This window comes from Myotis yumanensis, unplaced genomic scaffold (assembly GCF_028538775.1).
Source record: "Myotis yumanensis isolate MYYU_CA2020_CCGP unplaced genomic scaffold, mMyoYum1.0.hap1 SCAF_10, whole genome shotgun sequence".
NCBI classification, from domain to species: Eukaryota; Metazoa; Chordata; class Mammalia; order Chiroptera; family Vespertilionidae; genus Myotis; species Myotis yumanensis.
The window spans coordinates 35,004,417-35,028,529 of NW_027223761.1; the positions used below are offsets into that span (position 1 = coordinate 35,004,417).

The window sequence follows — 24,113 nt, forward strand, 5'->3', positions numbered from 1 at the left end:
GACAGAAGAGGAAAGTTATACTGTACTGTGGTTTTCTTGATCTTCGGGAGGCTCCAGAACCTTCACAAACTCCACATTCACATGGATTTCAACTCCCAAGATCAGGGCCACCTTGAATAGGATGAGCTGTAACTGACGAATACCTGTTAGAAAGGAAGGGAAAGAGACGAGCTGTAAGGAGCAATGCCTGGATGCCTCTTGTATATAGAACATTATATAATCACTGCTCAGTGATCTCTGAGTATAGCAATGTATCAGTAATGCTCATTACTGGGCGCTAATTATGTGTCAAGTATCTGTGTCTTCTCATTTAACCCTTACAGTGCCCCTTCAGGATAATTATTCTCATCTTCTCAATGAGAAATTGAGGGTTAACGAGGCTAAGTGACTTGCTCACTCCGGGTCACATGGAAGCCAAACTAGAATGTGGACCCAGCTCTGTCTGATTCTAAGACTGTGCTCTAGCCGTCAGATCATGCTGTAATGATGGAGGCTCTCTCTCCTGCCTCCGTCCTCAGCTGGGCTCTGGGTTTAGTAAGATAAAGATGAAAAAACAGTAGAGAGAGAGAGAGAGAGTAAAAGGCCACAAGTAAAATCAGCCATCAACTGGCTCATTCTTTGGGAACCTAAACCTAAGCTCCTAGCCATCCAGGGTAAGGAGTGAGGTGGGGAATTCTCTCCACAAAGCTGGGCTCATACCTTGGCTAGTGTGCTCAGTGGTTAGATTATAGGCCTGTGCACCAAAGGGTCAAAAGTTTGATTCCTGGTCAAGGGCATGTTCATGGGTTGCAGGTTTAATCCCTAGCTCCAGTCAGGGTGTGTGCAAGAGGCAACCAATCAATGTGTCTCTCTCACCATCGATGTTTCTCTCTCGCTCGCTCTCTCTCCCCCTCCTCTCTTCCATTCTCTCTGAAAAATCAATGGGAAAAATATCCTCAGGAGAGAATTAACAAACAAACAAACAAACAAAAAAAGCTGGACTTACGTTCTCGACTTCTTATCTGAAACCCCCAATATGTGGCACCCTGTCTCTCTACTTTGTCCCCTACTATTCATCACAAACATGGTTGCCTCCAATATATTTCTGTAGAGTGCAGTTTTAAACTCTCTGTGGGTCCCTCTGTATTTCGTGGGCTTTGCTCATTTAGCATTTACTGAACATCTACAATGAGCCAGGTGCCATGCTAGGTCCAGGAGATAGGACACACCCCCTCTAATGGGGGAAACACGGGTACACAGATGGGGCAGGGCATGGCGGTTGGGGGCAGAGCTGCAGTCCTGAAAGCCTAGAGAGGGGGAGGGACCGAGAATACCACATCCCATGGAGAGATGAAGGAATATGGAGACAATGGGAGGCCAGGGCACTTGGGAGATAGGAAGCTTCTGGAGACCTTGGTGAAAATCTCATGAGCTCAGTGGTTGGGAAGAAATCAGACTAGAATGCAAGGAGGCATGAATGGAGAGTATAGACGAAGTCTACAGCTCTTTCTAGAATAAATACTTGGAAGTAAAGAAAAGTAACGGGCAGTAACAAAGGACAGAGGAGGGGCAGTGTGAGGTGAGAAGTGGGAAGACTAAGTGATGGGGCAGGTGAAAAGTGGAGAAGGAATCAAGAGGGACCAGTGTGGAGAGGAGGTGGTCAGCTCTGCCTCTGACATTGGGTTGAAAAGAAGGAGTAGGTTCACGGGTAGAGGAGGAAGGAGAGGGGGCTGGAATGGGAAGTGCCTGCTGGTGGCTTCTCTTCCCCAGAGCATGGGAGGGAGGCCAGCTGCTAAGAATGAGGAGGCTGTGGTGGAGGTTTGGAACAGCCACTGTGGGAACTGGAGGAAGATGCTGACACAGGACAAGTTGAGAACAGCTGCGCAATGCTGAGGTCCAGAATACAGCTGGGGCTGGAGATTATGGTCCGTCTGCAAGGAAGCCGATCAGCTGGGCCTGGAAACAGGCCTGGCCTCTCCTTATGGTAGGCTATATGTTTCCAGCACACAGTAGGTGCTCAATAAATTATACCTGCCTCCCTTCTCACAGGCACTGGGGCTGCCCTTGACAATGATCACACTGAGTCTCAGTTCCACGGTCCTGCCAGTGCTCCCGCACACTGGGATATTCCCAAGGACTAGGAGTTAATTGGGAGCAGAGAGGGGCCGCTGGCCCAGAAGGCAGCCCGACAGCCCCGGGGCCCTCCCAGGCCTGCTGGTGGCCAGCTCTGCCTCTCGGGAAGGTCTGATGAGAAAGCGGTGCTCAATGCTGTTGTTGTAAAGTGGAAACCAACATACATTCTTTCAATGGGTGGTAGGGAATACCCTGAAAGCTGACACTGCAACTTTCTGGGCAAATCCAAATTACTTTCCAATGGACTCATGGAACTTTCTCATCTCAGAGCAGGAATAAACTCCGGGGCCACGTCTGGTAAGTTCTCCTGCATCTGACTAAATTACACCCCATGTAGCTGATAATTCCCTCCAGGCATTCCCACTTGAATCCCATACCCATTTCCCATCAGTTCTTGTCCTCATAAAAACATAGTTTTCAGGATTCTCCTCCCACCCATGTTTTGAATTCTGAATTTTGAAACTTGGGGACCCTGGCTGCTTCTTGCTCACTGTACATCATTAGATGTTAAGCATTTCCTGAATACCTACTATGCACCAGGTACAATGATAAGCACATTACAAACTTGACCTTATTTAATCCTCAGCAATCCTGGTAGACAGGCATTAATCACATTTATGGGAGACAAAACTGGGGCTTGAAGAAGGTAAGGAATTTGACCCAAGTCACACAGGAAAACTGGGCAAGACAGATTTTGGAGTCAAATCTGTTCAAACCTTGAACTCTCCCCATAGTATGAACCGCCCTAACGTTTATGAGTGACTAGATATAAAATGGCCAAAGACCTCCTTCCTTTATGGGAGGAGGGAGGCTGCTCTCCCAACGTGCGTCTGCACAGATCTTGCCCCACGAGACCCAGGCATGAGTAACATCTGGGCAGAAGGGCCTCAGCTCCCACCTCGCCCTACCTAAGCATTCAGGGATGGCCCAGGCCCCGAAACCCATGTCCTCTCTTCCCCCTCCTTTTCTGAATGAACATCATCATGATGTCCTCTCGTTAAAGTGCAATAAAACTTGGTATGAGGAGTGGTGACATTCCTCTCTCCTAAAAGCTACCAGGGTTCCCCAGAACCGGCAATACTTCTTGCCCAAAAGGCTCTTGAAAACCTGGCCCATTTAATGGCTTTGTGTAGCTCCCTCTTCCGAACTTCTCTAGCAAGTCTGACTCCTCTATTAAAGCACTTTTCATTAATGACAAAACCTTGGAGAGCTCTTTCGGTGCAGAGTGTGCTATGTACCTCTGCCTCAGTTTTCCATATTCCAGTCATTCACTCAGCAGAAGTTTATTGAGCACCTACTATGTGTCAAGCACTCTTTTATGCTCTGGAGATACTCTGGTGAACAAGACATGCCATAGTCCTTGACCTCATGGTGCTCAGAGCCTAGGGGGCCAAGCACAGGGCCTGGCCCAAGGCACGGAGCAGGTCCTTCACTAAATATCTGCCTGTTGGATGTGTGGAGCTCCCAGGGACTTGCACGATGGAACATTCTGGGGACTCCTCAATATGCAGAGATGTGTCCCCAGGTCAGCCCCCTCTCCTCCTGGGGTGCCACCATTGTCGCCACTCACTGATGTGGTCGATGGAGCCAGCACAGAACTTCCCATAGAACTTCTTGGCTCCCAGGCCCCGCAGGTCATGGATGGTGAAAGGCCAGAGGTGCAGTACGTTGTTCCGGGAGAAGGTGTCCCTCTTCTCCACCACGACCACTTTGGCCCCCAAGTAGGCAAGTTCAATGGCCGTGCGCAAACCACATGGTCCTCCCCCAACGATGAGACACTGCAGAGGTGAGAGCGAAGAGAGACATTCAGTGACTCTAGCATCGTAGACACAAACCCATGGTCAGCAGCAAACCCCATCCACCCAAATCCACCAGCAAGTGCAGACAAAACAAGCGCCTGTCAGGACCTGCCATTCATCCACCCAATGTTCATCACCCGTGGACCTGCTGTGCACCAGGCACTGTGCCAAGCCCAGTGAGGGATGCAGAAGTAAAGGGACTTGGGGGGAGGCATGGTTAGATATACGTGAGGTTCAGAGTCAGACTGAACTGGGCTTACGTCCCAGCTCTGGCATTTGACCTCTTAGTTTCTTCATTGGTGACATGGGTCTGCTACCCTCTCCTTGTAGGGTTATTAAAACTAAGATTGCTTTTTAAAAGCTTATGGCACATCTTTGTGACCTTGCTTAGGCAATGGTTTCTTAAATGTGATACCAGGAGCATAAACAACAAAAGAAGAAAGAGATAAATTGGACTTCATCAAAATTAAAAACTTCTGTGCTTTAAAGGCTACTATGAAGAAAGTGAAAAGATGACCCACAGGTGGGAAAAAGTATCTGCAAATCATATATCTGATAAGGAATTATTATCATAAAGAATTTTACAGCTCAACAATAAAAAGACCAATAACCCAGATAACGAATGGGAAGACGATCCAGGGGTGGGCAAACTTTTTGACTCGAGGGCCACAATGGGTTCTTAAACTGGACCGGAGGGCCGGAACAAAAGCATGGATGGAGTGTTTGTGTGAACTAATATAAATTCAAAGTAAACATCATTACATAAAAGGGTACGGTCTTTTTTTTTTTTTTTTTTTAGTTTTATTCATTTCAAACGGGCCGGATCCGGCCCGCGAGCTGTAGTTTGCCCACGGCTGGAATAGACATTTCTTTAAGAAGATATATGAATGGCTGGTAAGCACATGAAAAGATGCTCCACATCATTAGCCATCAAGGAAATGCAAATCAAAGCCACACTGAGATGTCCCTTTATTCCCGCTGGGATGGCTGTAATGAAGAAGACAGACAACAAGTGTTGGCAAGGAGCTGGGGGAACTGGAGCCCTCGCACTGCTGGCGGGAATGTACAAAGGTGCGGGTGCTTTGGAACAGTTAGGCTTTTGCTCACGAAGTTAGACAGAGTTACCACATGAGCTGACCACTCTACTTCTAGGTTTGTACTGAAGAGAAATGAAAACATATGCCCCCACAAAAACTTGTACATGAATGTTCATAGCAGCAGTAGTCATAACAGCCAAAACAACCCAAGTGTCCATTTGCTGATGCATAACAAAATGTGCTATAGCCTCACCATAGAGCAGTGATGGCGAACCTATGACACGCGTGTCAGAGGTGACTTGCAAACTCATTTTTTTGGTTGATTTTTCTTTGTTAAATGGCATTTAAATATATAAAATAAATATCAAAAATATAAGTCTTTGTTTTACTATGGTTGCAAAGATCAAAAAATTTCTACATGTGACACGGCACCAGAGTTAAGTTAGGGTTTTTCAAAATGCTGACACACCGAGCTCAAAAGGTTCACCATCACTGCCATAGAGTATTATTCAGCTATAAAAAGGAATGAAGTGCTGATATATGAATGAGCCTTGAAAACATTATATTAAGTGGGGGGAGAAACAGACACAAAAGGACACATACTGAGTCCATTTATATGAAATGTCCAGAACAGGCAAATCAATAGAGACAGAAAATAGACTAGTTGTTGCAAGGTAATTGGGGGGGAGGGGGGGAGATTGGGAAGTGGCTGCTGAAGGGTATAGGATTTCTTTTTATGGGGGTTAGATCGTAGTGATGGTCAAACATACTTGTGAATATACTAAAACCACTGACCTGTATGCTTTGAATTATATATGTTATGGCAAGTGAATTATATCTTGGCAAAATAATTATATGAGAAAAAAAGCATATGGTGTCAAGTGTGACACACACTGGTAGAAATCAATAATTAGTTCTATCTGGAGCCCAGAAGGGAAAAAGCTAATCCCACCTGGTAAGCTGGAAAAGACTTCACAGAGAAGGTCTTTAAAATCACATCACCCCACTATCATCTCCTCCTCTCTATCCTCCTCTTCCTTCATCATCATCATCATCATCATCATCACTCCACCACCACAGCCTATGTTTGTCGAGCACTTGCTATGTGCAGGCGCTGGTTTAAGTGCTTTATGTGTTTTTGCTCTCAATCCTCACAACACATCTAAGAGGAACTATTATCATCCCCATTGCACAGCTGGAAGAACTGAGGCACAAAGCAGCTAAGTCTTTGGCCCATGGTATCACAGACTGAAAGGGGCAGAGCCAGGATTCAAATCCAGGTGGTCTCACTCCAGAGCCCACCATGCTGTTCTGATTCTGGTTTGCCAGGAATAAAAAGAAGAAAGAACATTCAAAGGGAAAGAAAGAGAAGTTCTAGATGGATGGAGACAAGGATACTTTGGGGAAGGGAGGAGAAGAAGAGTTTGTCTGGAGCCAGAGGCTGAAGGTCTTAAATGACAGGAGTAGGGGCATGGCTTTGGTCCTGTAGGCCTGGTCACGGTGGGCAGAGGTGACAAAGAGGATTCTGTGCAAGTCCCATGCTAGGTCTTAATGGACACAGTGATGTTGAACAAGAATCCCCAAGGAAGCTGCAGCCGTTTTGGAGAGAAGGGTAGACACAATGACCTAGCTAGTTATGTGGGACACAAGTCATTTATTCAAACAAAATCTTATCAGGAGCACCAATACTGTTTAAAAAACCAAAAAACAAAACAGCAGAAAAGGGCAGTATTCTGACAGAGAGGATCAGAGACACCCCTACACAGCACCCTGCCCTACTCCCAGGCAGCCCTGGGGCAACTTCTCGAGGTAAGAATACATCTGGGGGTGGGGGGGGGGGGGGGGGGTAAATAACTCAGGATACCACAGCAGGGCGACAGGGAAGGAGAGCTGCACCCACTCCTCGCAGCTGGACACTGCAGAGGCATTCGGAAACTTCCCTTCTGCCGGGAATCCAACCTTATCTTACAAAAACGCATTCCCCTTGCCCTGGCAAATACTCCATCATCCAGTTATCACTCATCTGGGCCGGCAGCGTCCCGAAGGGAAAGCGCAAACAGGCCTATCAAAGCTCCCACACCACGATCCAACCCGTGGGGCTTAGGGTCTGTGGAAGCCCCACCGGGGGAAATGAAGTCACTGCTGAGATAGGACTCCCTCCAGCGCGCCTGCAGCTCCCTGGGCTTCCTTTCTGGTGGGAGCTGGCTGGCGAGAGCCAACTCCCCTGAGGCCAGCTCCGCGTCTTATCTCATGCCCCCAGCGCCTCGGGCTCCGCTCGGACATAGCCAGACCATGACAGGCTTCCGAAAGCCAGACTCCAAACCCCAGCGCTTGTGAGGTTGGCTTTGGGTTAGGTTTGAATTCACTGCATTTCTTTGCAGTTAGTGCATCTTTTCCTGTTTGCCGAGTTCTGTCACTCCAGGGCCAGAGATGGAGAGGGGGCGGGAGGATGTGGGGTGAGGAAGGGCAGGAGGAGAAGGAGGGGAGCCCTCCTGCACCCTTCTATCCAGGATGCCTGACCCAGTACTGCTCCCAGGACAAGGCAGGACACCCCCTCCCACCACTTGGGGGGCTGCTGTGCATTTTTCGTGCACACAGTCGCTGGTGGACTGCTTCTGGCCCCGCCCTCCCCCGCTAGACCTGGATCCCATCCGTGAAAGCTCAGTTTTCCCACCACCCTGGGCCCCGGCATATACTCCAGGCCTGAAATTGCAGAGACACCACTCATACCACAATCTAAAGTCAAAATAAATACCAATGGGCCTACTTATCTGCAGGGGGGAAATTTGGTGCAGATGTACCAAGGCAGGAGAGAGGGCTGGCTGCAGGGGCCAGGCCAGTCCCTCTTGGAACACGCTTGTTATGATTAACATGAGAACTCGGAATTCTGACGAGAGGCCAAATGCCCCCGCTGCTACACACCTGGGCAGAGGAGCAGGAGAGAAGAGGGCATCCCGGGGGTGCCCATAGTGGGTGCTCTGGATGTTGGGCTGGTCCAAACACCATGGATGCAAAGGTTCTGATACTTTCAACCCCCAAGGAGCTGTCCCCCTTTCCTGGGCCCAGCGGGCTATCCCTGCTGAGGACTACTGCCAGGAAAGAAAACTTTTTATTAAAACTCAACCCCACAGCCCCAAATTAGGCTGTGCGTTCCTCCCACCGGCTCTGTCCTTAGTGCTACCCCAGAAGTAAGCTGCCCGTGGTATAATTATCTGCATCTGATTCCCAAGTCAGCGTGAGCATCCTCTGTCTGCTCAGAGCCCAGCACAGGGGTGGGCACACAGGAGCCTCAATAAACAGTTGATAGATGAATGGCCTTCCCACATCCTCACCACCCAGCCAGTTCTGGCTCTCCAGGCCTAACCGGGACGCTCAGTACACGTCAGCCAGGGTTTATGTCTGCAGATTCCCACCCAGGCGGGGGGAGCTGGGGTCTGCCAAGGCCACCAGCATCACAGACGTCAGCAGATATGTGCGCTCGGGCGACATAAATTTATTACCCAATGGGGAGCAGGGCCGATCCAACACCAGCAGGAAATCCATTGTACCGATAAGTTTGGCAGGGCTTAGGCCTCCACGTTCGCAGGGAGAGACAAACACCACATGGAAAAGTCGGCCTCCTATTATCGAGGGGCGGGAAGAGGGCACGAGGGGACTGGCCCACAGTCAAGGCCCAGGGCCGGGGTGGCCCCAGCGCACACAGATGCCTGTGCCATCCCAGAGGAACCCCGCAAACACTACCCACTTCCTGGTGACACGTGCATCTCCCAGCCCACCAGTGGGTGGGTGTGCTGGGACTGCACCAGGAATGCTAACAGGATCCAGTCCCCAGAAGGAGTCACAGGGGAGCCAGCGGCGAAGCCAGGGGTTAGCTATCCAGCTGCCTGGAGACTTGGTTTCCGGTTCTGAATTCTGCCTCTGATTTCCTGGGGAGCTCTGTGTGCGGACACTCCGGGGAGGGTGCGCAGAAAGCCAGCACGTGGAGGCAGCAGGCAGATGCAGGCTGCGTTCACCAGCTGGCTCCCCCAGACTCTGCACCTCACGGAAAAGGAAGCTTATCGTGTCTAAATGTACTGCGCCCGCCCAGCACTTTCCACTGTCCACGCACAGTCCTGATCCCTTTATGCATTCCATCTTTCCACTGCCTCTGCCCTGTCGCAATCACCTCCACTTTGCAAATGAGGACACTGAGGCACGGGGAAGTTAAGCCACTGGCTCCAGGTCCCCACTTCATCCCCATTTTTGAGTTAAACAAAGAGACAAAAGAGTGTCAGAAACTTCTCCATGATCTCAGAACCAGTGAGTGGTCCAGTTTGGATGCCAACCCAGGCAGTGTGGGTCCAAGGCCTGTGCTCAGAACCACTCGGTAAAGCCTGACCTCGGGCGTGGGGTCAGTGATGTGAAGCCTTTTCTAGTCCTTCCCTTTCCTGAGTGCAGAGCGGCCTCCAGAATGCAGCTGGGGCTCAGGCTGCGCGCAGGGGCCTCCATACGAAGGTCTAAGCCCGTGTACGCATCGGGGCTGAGCCTGCTCTGCCTCCCCGGGTGGCAGTTTGCAGGCGGATGGAGCTAGAGCCCATGTAAGTCCCGGGAAGCTGCTCTGGCAGGTGCCACGGCAGTCGTGGGTTTGGGCATGGTCAGTGCAAGCCTTTTCCAGTGCCCGGGCCGCAAGACGAGCCAAGAGACACAGGGTCAGGCATGTGCCGTCTCCCTGGTAGCAGTGGCCCTCCCAGCCTGCTGACCCTCAGGCCACCTCCCGGCATCGCTCTGGTTCCAGGGACGTGCCACCACACTTCCTGGTGTGGTTTCCAGCCTTGCTGGCTTTCAGGACATGCCGCTTATCTAACCCAGGCAGAGGGCCTGACTGTTACTGGGTTACCACGAGTCAAAACAGCCCAGTGCAGAATCACAGGACTGAGCTTTCATATCCAAGGGGCCAGCCACATGCTATTATGAGGGGCTTGCCCTGGGGCCTGGCCTCACAGCCCTACTCTGCAGGATGCTGCTAATGAGGGGGGGGGGGGGGGGGGGGTTGGGGGGACGGGGAGGAGTGCGGTGCGGAGAGAGGATCAGGAGAGATGCAGTCACCTAAGGTTTAGCCATCTAGCCATGGAGGAGTCTCTGCCAGGGGGTGGCCAGGAAGGGCCTCTTTGTGGTGCTTCAAGGGCTGTTCTCATCCGATTTGACATGTCTGCCCCGTCCGACTCCCTGCATCTCAGCACACCCAGTTATTCCTGAGTAACATTACACACCCCTCACTAACCTCAGACAGTTACAGGAAGGAAATGGGAAAAGGTATCCTGCTCTCTCTGCCTGCTCTCCAGTAACACTCCTCAGAAGCACTTCCATCCTCTCCGCCTTCCCTTCCAGCCTCTCTGCCTTCCCTTCCAGCTTCTCTGCCTTCCTTTCCAGCCTCTCTGCCTTCCCTTCCAGCCTGGCTGCCGCCCACCTCTCACAGTGACCACAGGCTCTGCATCTCATGGAGAGCCTTACTGGCAAACATTCTGCCCTTGGCCTTAGGTACACTTAGGCCCCTGGTTTGGAATGTATAAGTACACACTCAGGGCTCTGCTCCTGCCTCTGGATGCTGCTCACACCGCACAGCATCGCCCCACCTACGGTGCCACCCCCAGACCAGCCCCGTGCCAGGGGGAGAGACCCACAAGTCCCTTCACTTCAGATGTCAGAGTGTGTAATCAACGGTGCCAACTCCATCCCACCTTTGCTGGTGCCTGGGCTTCCATCCCCTCCTGGGAAGAGCAGTAGTAGTAACAGTGTTCATAAAGCCACAGTATTCATAATAAAAGTCAGAGCCACCACTGCCTGTCTGACTATGATGCACAAAAACTGTGCTCAGCACTCTAGAAGAAACACATCTCATTTCATCCCTGAACTAATCCTGACTTAGGCAGATTCGCCACCATTTGGCAAATGAGAAACCTTGAGTTTGGGAAGGTTAAATGATTTGACCACGGTCCCAGAACAGGGACCCTAACCTCTGATCCCAGAGTTCATGCTTGAGATACCAATCCTATGTTAATTCCTCCAGGTTTCCTGGGGACAGTATGTGCTAGAGTCGTAACATGCTCCTGTCTCAACTGAGATGCTGAGGACCAGGGGGACCACGTTGGGGGACTATAGAGGATGCAGGGAAGGCTCCTGTTCCCACAGCTCGGGAAGCTGTCCCTTTGGGGACCAAGGAAAACAAAGACAATGGCTGCTGCATTGTTTGGGACCACCTGTGACCACTGTAGGGATTGGCTGGAGGAACAGGTTGGTGGCTTAGGTCAAGAAAGGGTCCATCCAGGAGATGGCCCCTGAGTGGAGAATTAAAGCTGGGATTTGGAGAGACAGAGGAAATGGCACACTGAGGTTCAGGCTGAGAAGGAGGGGGTGGTTGGAGGGAATGGGGAGATTGGTGAGTTGAGGTGAGTATGGTGCTGAGCAATGGTGGGAGGACAAAACCTCTCTCGGAGGGAGCCAGATGATGGAGGGCCGGGATGTCAGACTGAGGGTCTGAACTCCCCGACTCCCTTTGGCTACTATGGATTTGGAGTAGAATGAAACTAGTTTAGGACAGCTGCTTCCACAGCAATAACAAAGATGGTAAGAAGAGAGAAGAGACACAGAGGTGAAGACATCAGCTCCTCAGCATTGGAAACAGGCGATCCACTCTCTTGGATCTCTTCCCTCTGCGTTGACCAGAGATGCTCAGGTGCCTTTGCTGGTCCCCCTCTTCCTGACCTCTGCACTTGGGAGTGCCTGGGCTCAATCTCGGTCCTCTTCCCTTCTTGACCTTTGCTTTACATCCACGGCTTGAAGGTCATCTGTAGGCAGGTTATCCCCAGCCCCCAAACTCCCAGACTCATACCTGACAGCTCACTGTCATTCCTAGCAGCTCCAAAAAGAGATCCACAAACTTTGATCACCCCACCCTCACTGCACCCCCCAAAACCCTGGTCCCCTCCCAGTCATTGCTATCTCAGTAAATGCACATCCACTTTCTGGAATCAACCTCGAGTCCTTTCCCCTCACCTCACGACCGATTCACCAATAAATCCTGTTGACTCTACTTTCAGAATGGATCCAGCATCCAATCAGCGTTACTTCCTCCACGCTGCCACCCTGATTCAAGACATGTCATCCCTCTCCTGTCCTGATTTGAGGGCTCCTACCTGGTCTCTCTGTTTCCACCTTTGTCCCCTCACAGTCCACCCCCACAGCAACCAGAGCGGTCCTTCTAAATTCAGATCTGGTCACCGTCATGGCACATGAGACTCAAAATCAGTCCTTATCATGGCCTCGAGGCCCTACGTGACCTTGCCCTCCAATTCCCTATGTCTTCAGCTCCCTTCCCTCTCCCCTCCCTCTCTACACTCCAGCCTAATGCCCTCACTAAGCTCTCGCAGGGCCTTTCGCTTGCTTGGTCCTCTGCCTAAGACATTATTTCCCTAAATATACATATTCAAATACTGTAAAAATTCTACAGGCTTAGTTTTATATTTCTTCCTATTAACATCCAGCTACAACAACATTTTAAATGTTTATAAATATTTCTAGCAGCTACTTGCATATTTTTTCACCATGGGCTTTTTATTTCGTTTTCAATCTAGTAGCCTCAGAATATTTCCCCCAATATTTTATTTATTTTTTATTATTTTTGTAATATTGAATCTTTTAAAAATATATATTTTATTGATTTTTTACAGAGAGGAAGGGAGAGGGAGAGGGATAGAGACTTAGAAACATCGATGAGAGAGAAACATTGATCAGCTGCCTCCTGCACACTCCCTACTGGGGATGTGCCCACAACCAAGGTACATGCCCTTAACCAGGATCAAACCTAGGACCCTTCAGTCCGCAGGCTGATGCTCTATCCACTGAGACAAACCGGTTAGGGCCTCCCCAATATTTTATTATAAAACTTTTCAAATACTATACTGAAAAGCTGAAAGAATTTTAGTGACCACCCAAATACCCGCCACCCAGATTCTATAACTAGATTTTACTCTTCTTGCTTTATCACATATCTATCTGTTCATCCACCCATCCCTCTACCCATTCATCAATTTATCTAAATTTTTGGTATATTTCAACTAAATTGAAGAATTATTACATTTCTTTCCAAACACTTAAGGATGCATATCATTAACTAGAGTTCAATATTTGTTTAAGTTATTTTTAAGGTAAAATGTACATACAATGAATGCACATATCTTAAACAAACTATTTGGTGTGAAATTTACATATATTTTGTGTCTTAAAGTGTTAGTTTTCCTCCCTAGCAGTGCTCTTTCTTCCAGTCGATCCTATGAGCTCTTGGTCTCTGGGCTCTGGTGCTGGCATCTCGGCGCACTTTTATCGGTAAGACGCTTCTAGTCCAGAGGGCTATAGTAGGGCTAGGCCGACCAGCCAGCTGCCTTCCCTCCCTTCCCTCTGGCATCCGGCTCTTTCTTCTACGTTGCCCTCTGTGCCACCCTTCTCCCAACTGTTAGGGCCTTTCTGGCCCCTTTCCTCTCTCTCATGGGTACTGTGACTCCTCTCCTGGTGCCAACTCACCCCATATCCACTCAGGGCCACAGGCAAGGCTGACCTCGTCCTGGGCTGGCCTTTACAGAAAGGCCACGATGGGCCTAGGAACAGATCTGGGGAAAGGCCAGCATTCCTTCCACGTTCACCTACTCCTATTGCTCTGAGGTCAGCAAAGGAGAGACTATTTACCTGAGCCCAGCAGCTGATTCTGCAGCCAGCCCAGGGCTGGGCGGAGGGCCCAGCCCACGGAGCACAAGGACACAGCTGCCGCTCCACAGCCATATCTGGTCCACCCTGCCAAGAGCCCCGGAGTATTCCCTACGGAGGAGGTGGTGGGTAAGTATGCATGCTAAGAATTCACTGTAAGAATATGCTAGCCTCTTTCATCTTCTACTTCTAGTGGGTCTCTAGCCCCATATGGGAGGTGCTGAATAAATATGGGTTAGGGCTCTAAACTGCTTAATCCAGGCATGCAAAAAGGTAAAGACACACCAGCCCTCAGAACACCACTGAGGAACCGCACAGATGCTGGTGAAGTGACGGGAGGGGTTCTGAGGTCCGAAGGCCATTTGCCAGCTGTGTGCCTTTGAGCACAGCAGCCTAGTACACTCAAGTTAGAGACCTCACATTCCCCTAGGGTTGCTATGGAGATAGCATCAATAAACTGCAGAATTGTTCATAAAAGAGCCAGTGGTGGGCATTCGGTAAATGGTAGCAATGATCAGTGCCTCTTCTCCTCCCTCCCTTCTTCCTGAGAAGGAGTCCCAGGAATGGAATCAGCATGTTGACCTCAAATAGCTCGTGGTCCAGTCCATCCAGGGATGTGGATGGTGGGATCCCACCAGTTCAAAGGCCGTGGTTGGCATTCCTTAGGGAAGATATACTCCTTTTATGAGGATATCCTTAATCATGGTGAAGGAGCCCAACTGGAGCCTGGGCCCCAGGAGATGGCCAGGCTGCTGTGCCCTGCACCAGCTCTGTGCCGGAGCTCATGGGTACACGTGCTGTCCGACCTGGAAGGGACTTTAGATTAGGGGTTGGCATGCTTTTTCTGTGAAGGGTCAGACAGTAAATATTTTAGACTTTTTCCCAACTATTGGCTTAGATCATCCTGCCTGACCCTTGTAACCTCCATCTTTAAGGGGTCCAGGAAGGTATTCATGGGAGCCCAGAGGCCATTTTCAATGTCTCCCAAAGTCTGATGATTGCCTTGCTCTTCCTGCTGCTTGAGATGTTCCTCCCCCAGATCTTTGCACTCAACTCCTTCTCACCATTCAGTTCTCAGCTCGAACATCACGTTACTCAGAGATACTTTCCCAGCTCCACCCCACTTAGTCTATTATAACCCCCTGTTCATTTTCTACGCAGTGCTCGTTGCGACCCTAAATCTGTTTCATTTGTTAACTAGTTCACGTGAGTCTTTTCCTCTAGAAGGTGAGTTCCACCTAGGATGGGCCTTGCCTCCCTTATCCATGCTGTACCCCCAGGAACCAGAACAGTCCCTGACCACAGGAGTGGGCTGCCAAATGAATACATGAATTCAATCAACTCCTACTTTACCCCAAAACAGGATGCACTCAGAGGTCCTGCAATATCACAGCCACTATTTAAAAGATGCACTGTCTTGTGGTCTTACACATATTACCTCATTAAATGAGGCAAAAACTAACTTACAAGATAGTGACTTTTATCTCCCTATTTCTGATGAAGACACTGAAGTTAAGGTCTCACTGTCCAAAGACTGGCATCTGGTAAGAGGCAGAGCTAAGTTTCACACCCAGATCTGTCCAACTCTGGGCCCCAAGCTATTAACCACCACTCTTACTTCATTTTACCTGGCATTGTGTCAATTTAGTGTGAACACAGGTTATCTGTGTCTGCTTAGCAATGCTGATGGGCAGTGAAGTACCTAAGGACTTGTTAAAAGTAGAGGGAAGATATTATCTAATATACGGGGATGGGCAAAAGTAGGTTAAATTACCAGCCATCATTACCTAAAAGATAACTCATAAGTAAGGATACTAAATAATAGCAATAACAAGAAGACAAACAATATAAATAATGCAATAACTAATAAATAATACAAAAATAAACTCTGTCTTGTGTACTCACACCTGTAGCGCCACTTTTGCCCACCCCTATATGCAAGCTTGTTTGTTAAACAATTCGCTTTGAAGCACAGGTTTTGAGGGAGAAGGAAGGGAATCCAAGTTGCATAAAGGCGGGAGTTTTCTCATCTTTCTCCAATGAAACAGCTGGGCTCAGGTTGAGGAAACAACTTCAGATGTCACAAAGCCAGGGGAAACTCCATTTCGTCATAGCACCTTAATGTGGGATACACATCTGGTACCCAATCCACAGAAGACAGCTGTACAGGAGAGCCTCAAATCCAGATGTGGACCAGCCACTCCAGAAGACCCCAGTGTATTTACATATGGACGGTCCCCAGCAGAGGAGCTTGAAGGCCTCACAGGTAACAGGAGAAAAAGGAGTCCCTTCTAGCGCCTCACACACGCCCTCCAGGCCAGGGAGCCCTTTCTCACCAGTGCATTCATTACAGTTCTCACTCCACTTGCAGCTGCTACAAAAGAAGTGAGCACTCTTGCCGATAAGCCCTTGGTAACTTCCAAGTGGGTCACCTTACACTATGAAGTGGCTTGTAATTAAAATATTTCAAAACTGTGCCTAGATCACAGTTGTCTAGACATTGGGAGACTCCAGTCCTACGCCATCCTGCCCAACCGTGATTACAACCTGCCAAAGAACATGTTCTGTTTTCCTTATCAGAGCATCTTCAAGGGCAAGTTTCTGGAAAGCCTCCCCTCGAGGCTGCTGGGAGCTGCATGGGAATTCTTTCTGCCGCTGAGAGGAAGACATGCCTGGGCGTCTCGGGACCTGCTCTCGGGGGGCAGGCCTGGGCCTGCGGAATGCGGCTGCGCATCACCCCTCGGGCGGGCTGAGGAAGCCCATACATGGACGGTGGGACTTCCGGGATCCAGGTGTGTTACATCATGGCTGTAATCCTCCAGGCAGGGCAAACAAACTGCTTGCCCAGCTCAAACACGGGGTGGTAGTGGCGGTAAGGGGCATGGGGGAAGAGGTAGGTGAGGACATGGTTTAAGCGCTGCTGGACTATTAAAGGGAAAATAAAGCATTTAGATACCACTATCCCAGCTCCCTGATCCTATCCATGAGCCAAGGAGAAAAGGCTATCGATCATTCATTTGTTCGTTCATTCATTCATAAAGCACTCACCAGGCATCATGTTGGGTGCTAGGGAAATAGAGTACATGTCATGTTTCCTGCCTACAGGTGCTCCCACTTTAGCTAAAAGAGAGAGAGAAAGAGAGGGAGAGAAGGAAAGAAGATTCCTGAGCAAGCTGGAGTTCACCCACCAGATACATAGAGGGATCAGGAAAGAAAAGAGGGAGGCGGGACCTGGAAGGAAGCAGCTCTCCGGTTGGATGAAGAGGTCCCACTCGCTGGGAATGGAAAGGAGGGTTGGAGGAAACACACAAGGAATTACAAATTTGAGTGAGCGGGTAGAAGCAGGAAGTGAAACTGACTCTGATTCTTAAGTGGAAGGGTGTTGCCACTGTGTACTAAGACTGAAAGTCAGAAAAAGAATAAATTTAGGGAGTGGGAGGGGAGAGGAAGAGTGAAATTATAAATTTAGTTTTCAATACGTTGAGTGTTGGATTATCAGAGAAAATCTGGAAATACATGTAGAAATCCTAAGAGTTGATCCAGAGAGCCAATAGAGTAAAAGGCAGAGATTTTTTTAAAACAATAATAGTAACTTCTATTTAGTAGAGTCTCTATGTATCACATCTATATGTCAATATCATTTAATCCTAACTAGAAATCTATAGAGTAGGGATTATTGTGCCCATTTTACAGATGAGGAAATAGAGATTCTGACATGTGAAATAACCTGCCTCTGGGCATTTATGCCATGCCCTAGGGCAAGCATGTTAAACTCTCTGCCAGCAGGCCGCATGCCTCCTTTATTTGGCCCGTTTTAGCCTTTGAGTTTGACATGCTTCCCTAGGGCCTCCAATTTTGGAGTCATTGCCTATAAGAGAGAACAGAGTCCAAAGTGAGAGTATAGAATAGAACCTGGCTTCTCAGCGTTGGCACTGTGGACATTTTGGGCCGGGCCACTTTTTGTTGCAGGGACTGTCCTGTGAATTACAGGATGTTTAGCAGTATCCCTGGCCTCCCCTAAATAGATGTTAATAGCACTCCTTTCTCCCCTGAGCATAACAATAAAAAAATCTCTCTATATATTGCCAAAGGTCCCGGAGAGGAAGGGAGGCAAAACTGCCCCCAGTTAAGAACCACTACAATAGCCCTGGCCAGTGTGACTCAGTTGGTTGAGCATCTTCCGTCCCAGGCGCCAAAAGGTTGCCAGTTCAGTTCCTGGTCAGGGCACATGGCGGGGTTGTGGGCTCAAACCCCAGTAGGGGGTGTGCAGGAGATAGCAAATCGATGTTTCTCTGTCTCTCTCTGCCTCTCCCTTCCTTTCTCTCTAAAATCAATAAAAATATATTTTTAAAAAGAACCACTATAACAGAATAATAATGTGAGCCACACATACAATTTTAAATTTTCTGGTAGCCACATTTTTTTTAAAGTGAAACAACAACAAAGCCCTAGCCGGCTTGGCTCAGTGGATAGAGCATCAGCCTGCGGACTGAAGGGTCCCAGGTTCGATTCCAGTCAAGGGCACATGCCTGGGTTTCAGGCTTGATCCCCAGTAGGGGGTGTGCAGGAGGCAGCTGATCCATGATTCTCTCTCATCATTGGTGTTTCTATCTCTCTCTCCCTTCCTCTCTGAAATCAATCAATAAATATATTAAAAATAAATAAATAAAGTGAAACAACAACAACAACAAAAGGTAAAATTAACTTTAATAATATAATGTTATTTAATTCAATCTATCCAAAATACTATCATTTCAACATGTAATCGTTATAAGAAGTATGAATGAGTAGGTATGCTATTATTTTTCATACTGAATCTCCAAAACCAGGCATGTATTTTACACTTACAGGGCATCTTGGTGTGGCTTGTGGCTCCCATACTGGACAGCACAGATGCCCAGGATGGAGGAAGGGCTCACCCACATTTATGAGCCGCGAAGATGAAGACGGGGGAGCAAAAGGCAACACTGAAGCGTGGCCAGAAGGTGTCAGACAACTTCTGGGGCTGCTGGCAGTTGAAGCTTTTCCTTTCCCCTCTGAAAACTGCCCCTCCCTACCGGTAAAGAAAGGCATCTGGTAAGGAGGGTGGAGGGGAAACCAGAGAGAGAGAGCGGGGCAGGGGCCCTGGGCAGCCCACCCACGCAGGCGGTGGGGAGTTACAGGGGCTTTCAGGAAAGCAGCCGCCGGCTCCAGCAAGGGAGGCGCAGAGGGGAGAGCCCCACAGATACAGGCAACGCATCCACAATGAGGAAACACCCAGTCACTCCTACCAGCAGCTGCTGACGCAGGGCTGATCCCAGGCCCGGTAACCGCTGAAACAAAGCCCACGGAACCACAGCGTCTGAGTCAATCTCGAGTCATTTCCAGAAAAATCAAGGCCCCTGCCTGGGACCACTCAGCAGCAATCTACACATCTCTGGATAGTTGAAATGGAAGGGCTGGGGTCTAGCCGCTGCCTGGACTTCATTTATTCACTCGTCCGACCCTGCGAGGAGCATTACTGTCCGCAGATGGAGACACAGAACCACATCACTAGGCAGGGTTAGGGCCAGGAAGCATTACTCCTTTTTTAAAAAAAAACTTAACTGAAGCACTTATTGCAAAAATCAAACGTAGAGATGGTGCCCCCTTTGATATGAAATCAGTTAACTAATCAATGTTTATCTAAAGAACAAGGAACAGAAAACCCTTTACAATTAAAAAGCAAACAGCTCTATGGGATTAAGAGGAAGAAGATACAGGGAAAGCAATGGGGCAGGAAGAGGAGGCAATGGAGACAGAGGAGCAGGGCTCCGGCCTCATGTGGAAGGCAGGGAAGTGCTGTCCACCTCTGCTCTCCGAGCCTGGCTCAGTGCTCTCTCAGATCCTCAGAGATGAAACACTGCTCGCCACTTAGAGGTCCACCGTGGTAAGCCAGGGGCCTGCCATATGGCCTGAAGGACCAGGCTTAGAGGGCAGCCTGGGGGCACAGCTCACCTGCTCATGGCCTTGAGGCCTCATCTCTCCTGCCAGGTCCAGGAAGAGGCAAGTCCCACTCTCCGAGCCCAGCCGGCAGCTCCGGGAGGGAACCTCCCCTAAGCCGATGTTAAGGGTTCCCATCACCTGTGCTGGGCCTCCTCAACTGCCCCCTGCTCAGAGGCAGTCAGCTCCCACTCACACTCCCACTGGGCACCTGAGTGGGAGAGAGGCACATGCCTTTGCAGCATTTCCCCTGAAAGGAGCTGCCATCCTCCAGTGGGTAAACTGAGGCCCAGAGACTGAAAGCCAACCTGTGCTCTTCCCTAGAGAGGAAGGAACAGGCGAAGCAAGAGGGGAGTGTGTGTGCGGTGTGTGTAATATAATAACCCTAAAGGGGGAGGTTACCCACAGTATTTATACACACACACACACACACACACACACACACACACATACACACAATGCAGGTGACAGGGGCTTTCTAAATCATAAAGCCTTTTTACAAATGATAGTTGCTATTATTAGATTTACTCTCACTGCAGAGAGTACACTGTCCTCCAGACAGTTATCAACGCCCAAGCTTATGGACCTACTTTCAAAGGGACTAAGGCTCACTTACCGAGTTCCTGTAGTTTGTTAACCAACTAAGTCCCTCCCCCACCCCCCAAAGCCATGAGTAACCTCTGCTTCACCCCTGCCAGGCAAGGTCTTGTTTGTTTTTCAAAACCCTCTTTTTAAGGCTGGAGAGCTCTCTGCCTCTCTGCACAGTTTCCAGTTAACCTGCCCCACTCACTCCTAGGAAGAAAGACTCCTCCGCAGCTTCCACTTCCCACACCAAGTGGGGACCGGGAGCCCCAGCCAGCGCCAGGAACTGGGCCCCTGTCAGGGCAACTGGACCCACTCCCAGCTCCAGTACTCCTCTGCTAAGCACCTACTATGTGCCTGGGAGGTGTTCCCTATATGCTGAAGAAGGTATAGGATTTCAAAGGCCCTGGCAGGATTTTGGAAATATGATTGCAGACAGTGGGTGGGGTTCAATTTGAGGCAGTTTAGAGGAAGCATGGGAGGGTAGAGGGGTGTCACCCGGTCTCCTCCCGGCCTCGGAGATACTAGAGCTTCTCCTTTTCCATACCCTATACATGGGCCTGGACATCCTTCCTGCCTGCCCTGGGAGAGCTGAGCAGTGCAGTCAGGCTTAGCCTCCCCCAGCGTCAGTTTGCTCATCCATGGAATGTACATGGATGAGCAGTAATATCTACACACATCAGATTGCTGCCAGGAGGCTCTGACCCCAGCCCCTGGCAACATAGCAGGGACCAGTCAGAGCTGTCCTCTGGAAGGAACAGGGGTGGCTTAGAACAGAGGCGGAGGATGCGGCAAGGCAGGTCTTCTGGGTGGGGAAGTGCTTGGAACTGGTAAAGTGTGAACAGTTCTTCACTATTCCCTCCGGCACTAACAACAGCCATGGGTTTTATTCTAGCAGCCACCCATTACCGAGTGCTCGCTGCTTTATCGCCAGCATCTGGAACATTAGGACATGGCCATCATGACCGCGCATGAGTGCATGCATGTGTGTGTGTGTGGGTGCATGTGTGTGCACGCGTGTGCATTTGATGAAAGTGAGTCAGTGCTCTAAGCCCTTTACCAAGAACATGTCATATAAGCAGGAGGACTCGAGGGAGGCAGGTGAGGAGCCCTCCTTTGGCCTTCAGCCTTTGGATAACTCTCTGGGCCACAGGACGTCTGCCTTCCTCTCTTCCTGCCATGTGAAGGCCTAGGGCAGAGAGATTTGGGGGGCCCACCTACCTGGGAGGCTGAGAGATGGGAATAACCGCATCAACCCTGAAAAGACCCCGGGGCCCAGTGTGGCAAGCTAAGCTACCAATGTTATCAACGCCCAAGTTAAACTCCACCCAGTGCCCCTCCCCCGGCACATGGAAGTGGGGGGTTCCTAAATTCATTCCCCCACCAAGCTCATTCTTGTGTCAGGACAAATACGGAAGGCCCAGGAGTGGGCTTGGTTTAATACAATGTCTGGAATGTATTTGTGAAACTCCTCAGAGAGCCCAGACATTTCATCACAAAATCCAAATGTCAGACATTCTCTGGGACAGACGACAGGGCAGGACACCAGGAGCTAGGTATCCCAAAGACAGACGGAGACCAGCCCTTACCCCAGGCAACCTCTCCCAGCTGGAATCTGAGAGAAGTAGCTGAGCACCAAGGCTGCAGCCTCCGTGGGCAGGTATGCCCAGTGGCTCGGGCCTGCCGGGAGCCCTCCCCTGGGACGCAGATCCCGTACTTAATCCCTAGGGGGAAGGCTAGCAAGGAGCAGCTCATGGGGAAGGAGACAGGCAAGGAATAAAGAGCCACACTTCAGATTCTGTTTCCCCTGACAAACGGTAATAATGACCCACGTGTGTCAGGCACTGTTCTGAGTGCTTTACAATATTAATTTATTCAGGTCTCACACTCACCTAATTAGTTGGGCATCATTATCTTCCCCATTTTACAACTGAGGGAACTGAGGCACAGAAAGGTTAAGTAACATTCCAAAGGTCACACAGCATTAAGTGAGATGCAGACCCAGGGTGGTCTGACTTCAAAGACTATGCTCTCAGGCACTGCCCCACATCCACACCATCACCCACTTCTTGGCATGAAAAAGTGAGAGCCTTTAGGGCAGTCTATCTCAGTGGAACCCGTGGAACATCTAACTCTCCTTTGTCCTGGGGCAAGAGGGTCCCTCTCACCTCAACTGCTCCCTGCCAGCATCCTACCAGTGGTGTTGAAAACACAAGACATGCCATCAAACCCTCTTGGCTCATCTCAGTCTGAGAAACATTTGCTTCCTCCCACTCCATTCCTGCATAGGCCTGTGCAGAGCAGAGGCGGGGTCCGTGCTGGGCTCGGAGCTGGAGTGGAGGATCTATGTCAGGACTGCGACAGGGAGGAGGACATGCTGAGTATGAACAACGGTCCTCTGCTGCTATCCTCCAAACGGATGCCCACGGGGTGAGCCTCTAGCTCTCATTTTAACAAATAGTGCAGCCATCAGTTGAACATACCGTATGTGTTCACCTACTGTGAGAATTGAGTTGGGCTAGAATATGGTTCCAAGGACAGTTAAACAATGGAAAACAAAACTACAATATATGTCATCTGAACCCAGTGACCACAAAGCCCTTTTGATTCACAGCTTAATTAAGGAAAACAATAAAGGAGCAGGATATGGTTTCATGATGGCATCCAGCCACGTCCCCCCTACTCCTCACTTCCTGTACAAGAAGCCTGCCGTCACTTTAGCACCTTCCCACCAAGACAATAGACTCCATGTTTCCATCCAAGAACAGTCTGCTTGAAACAACAGATGGAGAAGCAGCGAGAGTGGGTGCCGGCCTGCAGGGCCACTGAGGACGTGATGAATGGGTTTCCCAGGTCTGCTATCAGCTGCTCCAGACGCGAAGGGTAGGGACTGTTCTTAGAACATGTTCCACCACAGACCCTCTCACCGGCACTTTGGGGAGCAGGAGATGGGCCTACGCATTCCTAACCCGTGAGCTCAGCCTGGAGGTGAGCCAGGGAAAGCCACGGTGGACAGTGAAGGCCAGAGGGTCTGAGCCCCTGGTTCTCACTGCTGCTCCAGGGAGGGGCCCTGGCAGTCCCAGGGGTGTTAAACACCAGCTTGGACCGGGACAATGGACTGTCAGATTTAGCCTTAATTAAATGAGAGACAGATACAACACAGAAGATAGACCTCAGAGAGGCCATCGACTAAAACCTCTCATGTCACGCCACAGCAGGGAGGAAGGGAGAGCGGAATTCACGCTTTTGAGGACTTCCTATGAGACAGGAATGATTCTTTGGGTGTTAAAGCCTGAAAGGTATGCTGTAACACTGCTGCGTTACCGCTGAGGAAATGGGACTCGAGCCACTGAAGTGATTGGCCTGGAGTTACAAACTAGGAAGTGCAGGAGCAGAGATTTGACCCAGGTCCTTCTCAGGCTCTTCCCAGCATGCCCCATGGCCACACACAGGCAGACCTCTGACGGCTCCCGGCCCTTAGCTCCCAACCATTTCGTCAGACCAGGGATCCTTGACCCTTTCTATGTCATGGTCACTTTGAAAACCAGGTGAAGCCTATGGATGCCTTCTCAGAATAATATATTTAAATGCATAAAACAAAATGGTAAAACATTTAACGTATCTAAGAATATATTAGATAATAGGTCTAACTGCAGGTTTAATACCTTATATAATTTCCAAATAGTAATGAGTGTATACCAGAGCTATATCTCTAACAACTGTCCGGATAAATGAAAATATCGTTGACTCCCATTGGTGACAAACCACAGGCACTCCTCATGTAGGTTTGCTGCTTACATTCATGATTGGGGGAAATGCTACATGTCAGTTAGAGTCTAGTGAGAGTAAAGATTCCCTGCTCCCCCACCTGAGTTCACAGACTCCT

General features: G+C 49.7%; 1 protein-coding gene and 1 long non-coding RNA gene across 11 annotated transcripts in view; one reads left to right on the forward strand and one right to left on the reverse strand.

Moving 5' to 3' along the window:
• LOC139017202 (uncharacterized) overlaps positions 1 to 24,113 on the forward strand; it is a 425,767-nt gene that overhangs the window by 366,333 nt on the left and 35,321 nt on the right. The window lies entirely within an intron of this gene.
• The window catches only part of MICAL2 (microtubule associated monooxygenase, calponin and LIM domain containing 2), a 207,781-nt gene that overhangs the window by 115,564 nt on the left and 68,104 nt on the right, over positions 1 to 24,113 (reverse strand). For all 10 annotated transcript variants that reach the window (XM_070425266.1, XM_070425263.1, XM_070425264.1 and 7 more), the window contains 2 exons: positions 3,683 to 3,890; positions 27 to 143 (listed from right to left, as the gene is read on the reverse strand). In XM_070425266.1, coding sequence (XP_070281367.1) covers positions 27 to 143; positions 3,683 to 3,890 — 325 coding nt within the window. The remainder of the gene's footprint in view (positions 1 to 26; positions 144 to 3,682; positions 3,891 to 24,113) is intronic.